This window comes from Talpa europaea (genome assembly GCF_964194135.1).
Source record: "Talpa europaea genome assembly, chromosome: 14".
NCBI classification, from domain to species: domain Eukaryota; kingdom Metazoa; phylum Chordata; class Mammalia; order Eulipotyphla; family Talpidae; genus Talpa; species Talpa europaea.
The window spans coordinates 46,112,709-46,127,495 of record NC_140082.1 but is presented as its reverse complement, the minus strand read 5'-3'; the positions used below and the strand labels follow the sequence as shown (position 1 = coordinate 46,127,495).

The window sequence follows — 14,787 nt, the reverse complement described above, 5'->3', positions numbered from 1 at the left end:
CAGTTGAACGCCACGCGGTAAAGCTGTCCGCAGCCTCGGCAGCATGGGTTCAATCCCAGCCGGCCAGTGAGAATCCCACATGGTGCAGCAGACCTCTCCTGTCTCGCCCGCTGCTCCCCTCAGCAGTGTATTTCGTCAGTCTGCCTGTTCTGTTCCCCGCTCTGTCTTTGGTGAATCCTCTCACCCTCCCGCGCATCTGGTCTGTACCCTGGATCTTATACAAACAAACAAACAAACAAACAAAATAAATAAATAAATAAATAAACGCTTATTAAAAAAAAAAAAACAAGACTTGGATATGACAAAATGTAAACCCTTTGGGTCTTTGAAGTTAAAGGAAAAGTTTTTTGAAATATATTTTAAGGCATTTATTAGAAATTTTTTCATACAGTAAGATTTCTCTCTTCTTTTGGTAGAAATAATAGATTTATAAATCTTAGATATCAAGTCTTACCACCATTCTTGGGGTTATTCCTGTAGAATTAGACACAAATGTTAGCATGTTCTCCTGTCGGTTTAAAAAATAGTATTTTTCACATATTTCTAGTTTGGGCCTACTCTTGCTTACTACAAAATTCTCTAAGCTTTCAAGATATCTTAGTGGATAAAAATGTTAATCTCATTATGTTTGGTATTTAGAACATATATGATTTTGAAGAATAGAATGTCTTAAATACTGAATTGATTTTCAGCTAAAACAAACCAAAACTACCTTTTAAAAGTTCCAGCTGTAATTTTTTTTTTCCACTCAAGGACATGTTATCTGTCTTAGTCTGCACATAATTCTTTCTTTGTTTTAAATGCAAATTCTCTTCTTGAAGCTAGAGAGTTTTGCCTTTGTTTTCTCAGAGTCTCATTAATGTCATTCCCTGAAGATACAGATTTTCCTGCTGATTAATCTGGAATAACTGTCTTCTACATTTTCAACCTTAGCCAGGATTAGAATTAGCTATTTGCCTGATAGTAACACTCCAAAATTGGCAAGGCCCATCACTCACATTTTTGCAAGTCACCAAGCTTTTAAACTTAGCATGTATCATTTAAAATTCTTTCAGTGCAGTCTTCCAATTTTCTGTGAATTTGAATTTGTACATTTTGAATCCCTATTTTGTTAGCTTGGGATTCATTCTGCCAATGACTGTCTGGGTATCCTGATAAAAGCTCTTGCTGATGTCAGGCAGCTGCACCCAACAAGAAGTTATCCTTGTAATAACCACCCTTTACTTTAGACTGCACCAATCATCACATTAAATTTCATCTCTGATCTAAGCACGTTTAGCCTTCTGTATTACTAGATTTTTAAAAAAATTGTCGAGGAGGGCCCAAAGGAGAAGTGGGTACTATTGGATTCATTTTGAAAACTAAAATGCAAATATCTTAAAATATCAATACCTTGCCTAATATCATTACTCCTAAAGTGAAATAGACAAAGACCTGCTTTCATCTAAAACTGCATATTTGATTTGTGGCATAACAAATTACCTCTGAATTCTTTGACAAATTGACTTCTGATGCTTTTCAGGGAGGAAACAAAATAATGGACTCCTGTGTATGTGTATGTGCATGAGTGTATACATTTTTTAAGTTGTCTTGAACTTAAAAGCTATAAGGACTACCAAAATGACCAGATGAATTAATTGCAAAATATTGCCATGTTCCTACACATTGTGAATAATCATTTGAAAACTGCTTCATTTCATTTTTTTGCCGTCTATCGGCTTGATTTTTGTCCAAGGAGAAATAATTCGCCTTGGAGCCCATCTGCTCCTGTCAACAGTAAGAAAGACCTGTCATTTAATAAACTCACTTCTGGTTGTCCGCAGGCCAGAAGGTATTTGCTTATGACTCAGAAGCTGCTGGCTTAAATGAACTGTTTAGTTGGAAAAGTATTTATGTTGAATCAAAAGCCACCCTGCATTTTGAAGTCTTCTTCTCAAGCCTAAGGGTGATGGTAATTCAGCTCTCCCTCAGCCTGAAGGGAGACAGAGCTGTTTTTTCCCTCCTGCTTTCCTTGTGGAGTTCTGGAAAACACCAAGAAAGGGATGGTGCCCTTTGGGAATGCTTATTAACTGGTCTCGTGCTGGGATTGGATCTGGGAATGAATTCATATAGATTGAGAATGAGTGGCACAAAGCAGTTTGGGAATAGCACTCTTCAAATGGAAATGAGGTTTTAAAAGTAGCAAGGGTATTTCCCAAGCAGACGGTGTCAGTGGCCAAGATGAAGAAGAGTTGCAGAAGAAGACACTTAATTGAGCTCTTCCTTGGTTTTGCAAGGGCTGGGATGGCCCTCACCCTTACCCTTCAAAGGTGACTGGCATTCTATCAATGTCACTTTAAAGAAAGCACATCAACTTAAAAGGCTAACATAAAGGAAATAGCTCATCAGAATTATGCATGAGTTGTTATACAATGTGAGTGATTTAGTAAATATGTCCAATAAAAATGGAAATGCAATTCCTTGCTGTGGTACATCTGTTTTGTGTGATTTTTCATACTTTGTTGACATACTATCCAAGACATATTTTTCTGTATAATGCAAAACAGTGGAAATTATCTCACGTTGCCATGAATCTAAATTGTCATTCTCTCATCATTCTATAAAATTGCAGTTTTATGTTCTTGTCTTTTGTTTTACTGTCTGTGGCCTAACCATCCAACTCCCTGAAGTGCACAGAGGAGGACATGTAAGTAGAAATAGGAAGGAAAACTCAGTTTTGTCAGATTAGTAGATTATCTATATGCATAATACAAAATAGTAGATGAGCTGAATTCTGAACTAAACTGAGGTTTTCGAAGAGGTTTAGAGGTTTCCAATTTATTTGTATGGAGGAAAAAAAATAGCTCTATCTTACGAGCCCTCCAGTAATGAATTATGTGAACTGTAAAAAAAAAATATATATATATATATATATATATATACACACACACAGAACTTGAGGGTCTCAGAATAAACTGAAGTTTACATCACTATTCTGAGTCCTCCGACCATTTTCTACAGTGCAATGTTCAGATTATCTCTTATTCCTTGAAATAAGAACATTGAATTATAGAAGGAATATTAGGTAGGTTGCCTTAGGCCTGCTCATTGATTCTATTTGTTCTTTTGCTCATTCACTCTTAACTAGCTTGTGCCAGAAACAGTGGTGAGTGCTAACAGCAGATGGGACAGGTGTAATCTTCACTTTCATGCCATCCTTTGTGTCTATCTGGTGTTCATATTTCTTGCTATTTTAAAAATCACTTAAAAATGTTTTTTCTCAAACTATAGCAACAACTTATTACTTGATAATAAGTATCTCAGAGCAGAAAATGCTCTCCCCTCTGCAATTAATAATGTACACTTTCGTTCCCATGTTATTTTGCAGTTTGAAATGTTGTATGTTACCAACACTGTGATAGGAATGCAAAGGGTGGCAGTAAAGCATGAGCATTCGGTTAGGCAGATAACTTTCACACTTGACAAGTTACACCATGCTGTGAAAATGGACAGCCAAGAGATATTCTCCCTCATGGAAATATATGCATCAAAAATCAGGCGTCAAATAGCTATTAAGACTCTGTTCTGTGTGTAAATATGGAGTACAGTATATAATGCAACAAAATGTTACTCCTGGCCTCAAACTTTCTCAGCAAAGAGAAAAGAAAAAAAGGAAGTGGTTGACTTAATCAAGAACTTTCTGAACGTCTTTTATCAAAGTCAAATTCTCTATGGGTGCTAGGGTACAGTGGGTAATGACAATTCACAGGGGTGTCTGGTGAGGGAGGAAAGGAATGGAAATCCATCATTATGCAGTACCAAACAGCTTCATTTCCTACTTAATATGGCTCTCACCTTTTCAGTGCAAGACCTTTATTCAAAGACTTGGTCAAGTGGCTTTATGGTCTAGATGTCTTTTTTTCTCTGTATAGTCTAGATGTCTATTTCTATCTTTAAATTAAGAAAATTTTCAGAAAGGTGAATTAATATTTCATTTAGTACCTATTTTGTGTATGACACTGTCCTAACCTTTCCAGGAAGTAGTTATACAATGTGGTTATCTCCCTGTTGGAAGCTTTTGATTTTTTTATGCAACAGAAAGAAAAGAGTTTGTGATGCAAGAGAATAAGCATCAATTACCCCTGTCACCTTGTTGGATGATTTGGATGGAGTCTTTTAGCTATTAGCAGGCTATTAGCATAATAGACATTAAAATGATTAAAATATCAGTGATTATTTCAATCCCTAGGGCTATAAAAAGGTCCTTTTACGAAGTGCATAATATAAAAGAAGCAGGTAGTTCCTTTGAAGGGATTTATCTGCTTTTGTTTCCAAAGATCCTTTTCACAACTAGTGAAAAATATGACATGACATGGGCCAAAATAATTGATCTTTGATAGTTTGCTAAGGAGATAGCCAAGTGTTCTGGAAAGAACACTTTGAGCTAGGACTTGGAGGTTCTGGAAAGCAGAGTAAATCTGTCATTGCTTAGCGCTGCCACCTCTCCAAACTTCCTCACGCTTCTTCTGAAAATTGGAGACTTCCTTTGTGCTAGCTCTAACATTTTTATATAATTAATATGGTTGTATACGTGGAAAGTTGTGAAGTAGCATTCAAGGCAGGTGGTAGACTGGAAGTAAAAGATAGCCTTGCAATGTGTTGTAAAGCTTTTTTTTAGATGATTGGGTTCAGTTAAAGGTTCTTTGTGATGCAACCAAGTAAACTAAAAACAAGAGACAATTTCAAAGTACACTAAATGCAGGTTACAATTATGCCATTAAGCTGTGGACTGCCTGGTCAGTGGTTTACCCTGTCTAGGTCCGGCTCGCTTGTGAATTGCTTTTTTTGTTGTTGTTGCTAAAAATGTACCTTGTTCCTTTAAACATTCACATTTCTCTAGGTTTTTGGCTTTGTCTTGCTACTCTTCAAAAGAATGATTCCTGGTTGTTATCACCTAGGACTCTTCCCCCTTTCAGTTTTGAAGTGGCGTAAACTCACGCCTTCTACTTATAGGAGATGAAAAGAATAAAATAACAGGATCATGATTTTTTTCTCCTATAGATAAATGTACATGAAAGAGATTAAAATTTTCTATATTTCTGTTATTAGATAAAGTCAAACTTGACACTTTCATAGTTCTAAAAATATAGATATAGAAAAAACATCTGTGAAAGTTGATGTGCCTTTTGCTGCTTAATAATTTTTGTGACTGACTTCTTTCTTGTGAAGCTATCACTTAGGAAGCTTACGTATTTCATACAATTTAATCTTGACAGACCCTGTGCTGTTGCTACCCTACTTAAAGGAGAAGAAACATGGGTCCAAAGAGGTTGCCCATTGCCCATACACTGACAGGTCTGGTGTTTGAGCCATGAGCCCAAACCACCCCTACACTGGACACCAGTCTGATTGATAGCGAAGCCTCCTGCTGGAAGTGAATAGAGAAAACTGAACAGTTTAGCTAAGCAGAAACAGTGCTGGCGCTGATGGTCAGTCTGTGGAAGTTGAAGAGATCTTTTGGTACTGAGTCCACAGTCTGTACAGCAGTGATAGTACTGTCAAGGGTCCAAATTCTAGTGGAAATGGAGTGTTTTGCTAGGAAACCCGAGGTGTCATTGAAAGGAATAGGCCTGATGGCTGCCAGTTTGAGGACTTGCGTGGGTGTGTCTGAAAGTCCATGCTTATCAATGGGTGTGGGTGCCTGTTAACTGAACCAGAGTGGATACCATTTCCATTCTAGCCACAGTAGCAGCTGTAGACCTAGAAATCTGCAGGTGGGAACCCCTATTTCAAGCAGTGAGAAGCAAGAGAGAATGCTAATGAGTGTGCATATGACTAAGTTAGTGAATGTCCCACATACAGAAATAAACCATGTTAGGAAGTCCACAATACTAACTTCAGATGAGCCAGTAGTAAAATGTATGGTTCTCCAAGGGCTCCAAATAATGGAACTAGTAATTCTTAAAGTTTTGTAGTCATATTTTTAACTAGCACTTTTTTTTTTTTTATGACTGTCTTAGTCTACGAAATGTTTTGCCTTCCAGGATATACGCTGAGAGATTGTACCCATAAAAGTCATGGGCTAGACAAGCAGTGTTACATATTACATTTGTTTTTAACCCTGAAACTGAGTTTTTATTGACCCCTACTTAGCATGTTAATTAGAAGCCTAAGTAGATGATGTGCATGTTTGTTACTGAGCAAAGAGGAAATCAACATGCTTACATGTAAATAATCCAGCAGGCTTATCTTTGAGTATCTCCTTTTGGCAAGCACACTGTGCAGGATGTGCCAGAAGCTGGAAATACAATTCACATCCATTGACTTGATTTGTTATATGGAAAGGAAGCCAAACACATTTATCAGTGAGTGATGTCTAAATTAAAAGATTAACAGTTCACTTTACAGAAATGTCTTTTTCTGCTAAGACTTCTTTGTTTAGTCAATTTCAGTTTCAGCTGCCCTTTACTTATTAGTTAGAAATAGTTCCTATGTGCCCCTTCATAGCCCACTGGGTTTGATGATACAAAGGTGCTAGAATAACTTGCTTGAGAAGCAGACAAGAGTGTGTGTGAGGGCAGGTTGTAGAGAACACCAGGCTCCCACCACAGCAGGAGGGCCTTGTAGGCCCACGGTAATCCTTATTTTGTACTTCCCCCATTTCCCTAAAAAGCTGTTGAATTTGTGCCCTTCAAGCAGTTCCTCATACATATGGAGCAAAAGTGAGTTTGACTAGGTTAGATGGTATAATTAGTGGTATTTGAAGTCTTAGTCATAGATGTAAACAAAGCAAAATTCAAATTTATAAGAGTAGTTGCTATAAAAGTGTCCCATGATAACAAAATTAATTTTTATTTTGAAGTAAAGCCATTCTTTTAGGACTAACTGATTTTTATTTGGGCAAAAGCATGCCAGTCTTCAGTATTGAAGATCATTTACATATGACTTTGAGCAAGAGGTTGGAAATGAAATCATCCCTCCCTGATACTCTCCTCATCCTAATGCATTGCACAAGATTTTGTCAGCACTCTCAAATATTAGTCATGATTATGCATTTATAGAACGTTTTTCTTTGAAGATCCAAGCTAAATTATAGCATCTTTAATAAGACGACAATCTCTGAGCATGAATTAAATACTTTACACGACTCAGCCATCTGTCTTCCCTTGCCTTATTTTTCCTTTGAAACCAAACCCAGTAAGCTGTAATCCAAACAAGCACTGGAAATGCAAATTGCCCTTTGGTCCACAAGATTCACACTTCATATTTTTTCATTCAAAATAGAATCCCAGGGCCTTTACCTGTCGTAGGTTTCTTTCAAAGATTCCCTGACTAGCCCAATTTGGACACTTGCAGCCTTTTGGGCACCAAAGCCCGGGATTTACCTGAACATTGAATGACTGGCTTAGAGCACGCCATAGGGTGGCAGATAAGAGTAGGTTTTCCTGATGTTTTGATATCTACTATAATATCCATCTTTATGATTTCTAATTAGGTCATTGGCCATATGGGTGAATAAGTAGTTTCAGTGGCATTTAGTTCTGTAGCAAAATGCTTGGAAACAATTTAAGTCCTTGAGTAAAAATTGTAGTGCCTTGGCATTTATTGTATTAAAAAATACAATACAATGTAAATCTAGACTTAATTAAATTTGATGAATAATTTAACCAACACATTCAGTAAGTCCAGAGTAATTTAAACTTGTCTAGATCAGAGATGAATTTTGCTTTGGGGAAAAGAGAGTGAAAATAAAAGTTATAATGTAAGGTTAATGCGATAGATCATCACGACCTTACTCTCTGTAAATAGCCATTCCTCTTTTATTTTCAAAATGTAGCAATGCCAACCAAGGCAGAGACTAGGACATTGTTTTTAAGATCTTCCTCTCTTTGTGTCCTAAGAGCCAAGAGCTATTGATTTGACAGTTGAGATGTCATTTTCCGGTATTTTTCTTTTTCTTTCTGGCTTATTATGCTGAGCATGATCCCTTCCAGTTCCATCCATGTTGCTGCAAATTGCATGTGTTTATCTTTTTTGATTGCTGAGTAATATTCCATTGTGTATATGTACCACATCTTCTTGATCCAGTCCTCTATTTTGGGGCATTTGGGTTTTTTCCAAAGCTTAGCTATTATAAATAGTGCTGCTATAAACATAGGGGTGCAGGTGCTCCTAAATAAGGGACCAGGAAAAAGAATAACTAAGAAAGAAAAAATCAAAATCAACAAACAACTATGAACCAGAGAGACACTGGGAGGGGGGTGCGGGGGAAGGAGGAATTGGGGTCAAAATAAGGGGGTTGCAATTGTATGGGGAATATAAAAATAAAATTTAAAAAAAAGAGAGATGTCATTTTCATCCAGTGTTGCTGTTGAACAGAATAGAGCTGTTCTGTGTTCCAGCTCTTTATGTGGGTCCTGCCCGCCTCTCCCAGTAATCAGATGTCTCTTGATGCAGACCTTTTCATTCATTTTACTGAGTACTCTGTGACTTTTGACCTAGTTGTATGTATCTTTTAGTTATGAAAAAATTTTAGGTTATTTCTTAACAGTGTCCTCCACACCTTTTTCTCTCTTGCCTCTCTAATACCTGTGTTAGGTGGATATTAGGCACAGGTTGTACTTTCATTGTCTTGTTTTTGCTCTCCTGTCACTGTTGGGGAGCATTCCTCCGTTTACCTTCCAACTGTCTTACTGAATATTTTATTTTTTTCCATCGTTTTTGTAAATTTCAAAAGTCCCTGCTTATTCTGTAAGTATAGATAGAGCTGGGTAGTGGGTCGCATTGGGTGGCTAACATCAGCTTGTCTTTTCTGTAAAGGAAGGTCCCTGTTCATCTTTGCGGGGTGATACACATTCTGAAACTGGGTTTGGAAAAGGAAGTGATGCTTTTCCAGTGAGAATTTTACCAGACCTGTGTTCTCAGCCCCCCTCTGCTTGCCTTATCGCCCTGAGGCAGATCCTTTGGGAATGAGTTGCCTAGGCCATTGCTCCTACCCCCTAGAGAAAGAAAGAGATTACTGACTGACAGAGCCAGTAGCCTGTGGACCCCCGGGTGGAATGTCTCTGTTCACTCCTTTCTCAACAACCCCCATTTCTTAAGCTTCCTCTTTTCTTACTTCCTGTTCCTATTCCTATCTGGGGTTGTGCAGAGGTAGTGGTCCTCTCGTCTTCCTCTGTGCTCCCCTTTGGGGTTTGCCTTCCTCTGCTCTGCTAAACCATGACTGTTTACCCATTTGCTTTTTTTTTTTAATTTTATTTAATTTTATATATTTTTTACACCATTTTTCATTTTTGCACAATGTATGCATTTTCATCTTGGTTATATTCCCCATACAATTCCCACCCCCCTTATTTTGACCCTAATCCCTCTCCCCCCCCATAGTGTGTCTCTGGTTTATAGTTGCTTGTTGATTTTGATTTTTACTTTATTATAATTAGTCTTTTTCCTGGTCTCTTATTTAGGTTTTCTAAATTCCTGCTATGACTGAGACCATCCGGTATTTTTCTTTTCCTTTGTGGCTTATTTTGCTGAGCAAGATCCATCCATGGAGCTTCCAGCTCCATCCATGTTGCTGCAAATTGCATGAGTTTATCTTTTTTGATTGCTGAGTAATATTCCATTGTGTATATGTACCACATCTTCTTGATCTAGTCATCTATTTTTGGGCATAGGACACAGAATCATTAATTCAAAAGGGCACCTGCACCCCTATTTTTTTTGCACCCCTATGTTTATAGCAGCACTGTTTATAATAGCTAAGCTATGGAAGCAACCCATTTGCTTTTTTTTTTAAGATTTACTTATGCATACAAGAGCTGGGGTACAGGTCAGAGATGCAGGGGTTGAGAGGATTCACCAGAGACACAGTGGGGAGCAGAACAAGAAGACTGAGTAAAATACACTGCTGAGGGGAGCAGCGGGCAAGACAGGAGAGATCCACTGCGCCATGTGGGTTGCTCCCTGGCCAACCGGGGAATGAACTCGTGCTACAGAGGCTTTGGATTGCTTCATAGTGTGGTGCTTAACCCCTTGCGCCACTAGGAAGGTCCCCATTTGCTTTTTATGTATGTATTTTAGAACTTCAGATATCTTCAAATTGTGCTCATAGTCAAGTGTGTTTCTTTTTTTAAGATTTATTTGTATTTATGCATACAAGAACTGGGGTATAGACCACAAGTGTGGGGAGGTTGAGAGGATTCACCAGAGACAGGCTGGGAAGCAGAACAGGCAGATCTACTGAAATACATTGCTGAGGGGAGCAGCAGGCAAGACAGGAGATGTCTGCTGCGCCATGTGGGTCAGCTCCCTGGCTGGGGATAGAACTCATGTTGCAGTGGCTGGGGATAGTTTGATAGCACTGAGACTTTAATCTCTGCTCCACTAGGATGACCCTCAAATTTGTTTCTATTTCTTGTTCTCTTTGTTCTTTTGTTGTGATTTTGAACAGAGGCTGATGCCTTACCACCTTAAGAAGAAATTCTCATTTTCAAAGAGCAGTACTGAGCTCTAGGAGATTTCTCAAAAGGTGGATATTAGAAAGCTTTTATGTTTGAGAGATGTCTAGGGAGAGGCTTTGGCTTTGGAGGCTGATTACTTTATAAATGTGGTAAATTGGGATGATTTGCTTTGACAATCAAATTTGATTTTACCCATTCTGTGTCCTTGATGGAGTGTGCCAGTTGGCTTCACAGGCTGACTTTGGTCAAGTTAACGGTAATGGTGTGCACTGTGTAATTAGTGGGGAACTTAAGGGATATCTGACTTAAATCCAATTTTTCAGATGCAGTGAGCTTGGATTCCTGAAAGATCATTTAAGTATGTGGTAACACTCTAGGCAACGGCCTTTTAGGGAGTTGTAACACTGGTTTAAGAGAGTGACTTTGATCGCTAAAAACCACATATGACTTTGACAGGATGGACGCTCAGGTTTCCCGTAACCGTAACATCTTCTCCTAATTTTGTTTTACACTTTTGTCAGTCTCAATAGAAAAAGTGCCATGTGATTCTGATTCCTGATTATATAAGTGCAGATTAAAATATCTGTTCAGATGATGTGTGAGACATTCATAGTCTATTGAAGGTTATTTATCCGCCCCATTTAATGTGAGTGGCCCCTTGTATGCAAATTGGATAAAGAAATAGTCTGGTGTTGTCCAAGAAGTTTGCAGAGTACCTGAAGAGGCAGAATAGATGCATGAAATGCCTAATGTCAATATCTAGCAATTAACCAGAACCACAGCATGATACTGGATCCTTCTGATCCATCCTGGTCATAAATAAATAGACACAGCCACCCTAAGCCAGGAACAGGGCTGCTGCATGCAGTTATATGGTTTGCATCCAAAAGGTACCTGCCCATAGGGCAGGTGGTAACTGAAATCTCACCTCTCTGCCAGGCCTGTGTCCCCTCCCCAGGGGCACCTGCAGAGTGCCTTTTTAACAACTTTCACAACAACTTGCCAGCCTTTGCTCTGTTCAGTAGAGTTGGCCCACCTTGTGGTGAAGGTAAGATTTGAGCCTAGTCTTGGGCCAAATAGGGTGATTTGATTATCGGGACAAGAGCATGGTGAGTCCAGCCAATTGGAGAAGGCAAGACATGCAAGAGACTGGGGGCAGTCCAGGTTATTGAGAAAGAAATAGTGCATAGCAGCAATAACCAATAAAAATACCTAATTTTGAATTTTCTAGTAGCCATATTTTTAAAAATATTTTAAAAAACCAAGGTGAGATTATCTTGAATTATAAATTATGTTTACCATACCTTCTCTAAAATTTTATCCTTTCAAACTATTACCCTTTCAAAATATTTCCAATAGATATTAAAGTGCATTAGTGAATTAACTGACATTATTGTCATTATTATTATTACTGCTACTATTATTATTATTATTTGTGTTAGTCTTCAAAATACAGGGTATGTTTTATACTTGGAGCTTTTCAACTCAGCTTTTCAGCTTTCTCTCCAGAATACTTGCTGTGTTTAGAATCCATTAAAGCCTATCATTGCAAAACTAGATTCCAAACTTACTTAATAAAATAAATCAAGTCTCATTTTTCACATTTAAATTCATTACAATGAATTCACTCTATTCCTCGGGTACACTCACCCCATTTCAGGTGGCCCTATGGAGCTTGGTAGCCTCATGAAACCAAGGATTGTGCCCTAAAAGACCCACATCAGGTAGAGGCAAGGGTGTCTCAGAGTCAGTAAGGAGACATGACTTTACAGGAAGATGCATCTCTCACCAGGATTGTCATGAGAAGGAACAATAGGGGGAGAAATCAGGCTGCATCTCTCAACCCCAGCATCTTAAATCAAGTTAAAGTCAGTCTTACAAGGTTTCAGACCAATTTTCTGGTCCCTAAGTAGAATACCCTCTTCCCATGCTGCATTTGCCAAAGGCTTTCTTGCAGAATAAAACTTCAGGTTGAAAGGAAGCTTTCCTCCTATTTACTAAGTCTTTATAACTGTATTAGGTATTACCAATAGATAATAAACTGCAGATATACTAGCATACATTGAGTTTTGACACAGCTATGAAAACAAGATAGTGCATATCTCCATCATTCCTAAAAGGGACTGATGTTGTTTGAGGTGTCTTTATTTCTAGGGTCTTTAGACAGGAATGAGACCAGGAGTCCAGTCTAGCTCTGCTGTGTCACTTTGAATGAGGCATTTAATATCTCTGGGTCTCAATTCCTTATTATAGTAGATGGGAGTTGTTATCTCCAAAAGTGTCCTGGAGGCTCCTGTTGTGCCAGATAGTAATCCTTCTAGTTCCTTATGGGAGGCTGGGGCAGTGGCTCTTTACTTATTGGTATTTCAGCATTTGAACAACATGGCAGCCACATCAGCAGGTATTCCCATCCCATCTTCACCAGTGTGGATGATGTGCATGGCTGCACAGCAACCAGGTTAAAGTACAAAGAGCCTTTCTTATTCCTGAACTCATGCTTGGTGGCAGGAGAAGAACTAAATGGTTAGGGCCTCCAGCTTTTTTTTTTTTTTAAAAAAGATTTATTTATTTATTTATACAAGCACTGGGTACAGTCAGAAGCGTGGGATGGTGAGAGAATTCACTAGAGCCAGAGCAGGAGCAGAACAGGCAGACTGACAAAGTACACTGCTGAGGGGAGCAGCGGGCGGCAGGAGAGGTCTACGCGCCATGTGGGACCCTCGCCCGGTGGCCGGGGATCGAACTGGTGCTACAGAGGCTGTGGGCAGCTTCGCAACCTAGTGCTCAACCGCTGCGCCACCGGGGAGGCCCTCTCCAGCTGTTTTGAAGGTGAGATGCTCCTGGGGTGGATGGCTCTGTCTCACCACCTGTGAGCCCTGAGAAAAAGACACTTCGCCATGAGTAAGCAGTGCTGATGGCTCAGTTCTCAGCCTCTCTTCTTACCCTCTCTTCTTGGCCCAACAGAGGTTGTTCAGAGCTCTGCCGGATCCCCATGGTGGAATACAAACTCGACAGCGAAGGCACCCCCTGCGAGTACAAAACCCCCTTCCGGAGGAACACCACATGGCACCGGGTGCCCACCCCAGCCCTACAGCCTCTGTCCAGGGCCTCCCCAGTGCCTGGCACGCCCGACCGGCTACAGTGCCAGCAGCTGCTCCAGCAGGCCCAGGCTGCCATTCCTCGAAGCACCTCCTTCGACCGGAAGCTCCCTGATGGCACAAGGTAAAACTGGTCCCCTTTATTTAAAAACAGCCCTTTAAAACCTCTGGGGTTCACCTCCAAATCATAGGGAGGGACTTATTATTTAGCTTAATCTTTTTTGGGATAGCTTGTTCTGAATACCTGGACTGGCAGGGCTGAAGGAGAGGCCAGAGGCAGGGGTGCTGTGGAACTGTCCACTTGCTGATGACTGCAGGTCCCACCAAAGACCCCTCCCACCAGTGTGTCTTTCCCATTCCATCCATGTTCTTCTTGACTAAGTTAATCTCTAAAACACCTCGGGAAGTTTCCCTGAAAATCTGTTCTGCCTCACCCTCTATGTAAGTGAACAGTTTTGAGAATAAATGAAACAAGATTGCAAAATCAGTAAGTCCTGTCATTCTAATGTGCCTGTAATATTTTACGAGGTCCTAAGATCACTAGCATTTCTTTGTTTTTCTCATTTTAAACAGCATGAGTTGAGTTTAAAATTACTTTTTCAGTGAAAAAAGGCATTTGTCTTAATGTTAAATCCAACACTATTAGAAGTTGATAAGGGTTTTGGGGCGCATAATTCTCGTAGGTAGTTTTAAGTAAATAAGACAGTCAATTTATCTTGTGACTGTTTTGTGCATTCCTACTCCTTCTGTCATAGCTACCACATAATATGGGCCCTGGAGACCATGTGTTTCCTCAAAGCGGCTGGAGAAGCTCTGGCCGCACAGCATTGTGAGCAAGGATGTAGGCTGCCTTGGGTCTGTTACTCATCCTTTCTCAGACTGCAATTGCCTCATTTGAAAAATAAATTTAGTAATAACAGAAACCTCTTTGGGGCATTATAAGACTTGAAGCAGTCAATACATGAAATTGCTTAGAACCATTTCTGGCACATAGTAAGCCTGTAGAAGTTTCAATAATAATTAATTAATAAGATTAAAATACTTTTCTGCTCCAGTGTGCTCTTTCCAGGGTGAATGCTAGAAGGGTGTTACTTTAATTTGACATTAAATCATCTTAGCATCTGTCTGTTGAGCTTGTAAACACTCCACATTCAAAGCAATGCACATAGGTAGCCGGGTGAAAGGGGTGGCATTGGGAAGGAATGAGTCTATAGAACTGCCCTTATTAAAGAAGTTGATAATTATGGGGG

The 14,787-nt window shown here is 39.4% G+C and overlaps 1 protein-coding gene across 2 annotated transcripts in view; it reads left to right on the top strand.

Annotated features, from left to right (window-relative positions):
* SIPA1L2 (signal induced proliferation associated 1 like 2) overlaps nucleotides 1-14,787 on the top strand; it is a gene marked incomplete at both ends in the record, with an annotated part of 106,938 nt that overhangs the window by 47,861 nt on the left and 44,290 nt on the right. For both annotated transcript variants that reach the window (XM_084254175.1, XM_084254174.1), the window contains one exon: nucleotides 13,404-13,661. In XM_084254175.1, coding sequence (XP_084110301.1) covers nucleotides 13,404-13,661 — 258 coding nt within the window. The remainder of the gene's footprint in view (nucleotides 1-13,403; nucleotides 13,662-14,787) is intronic.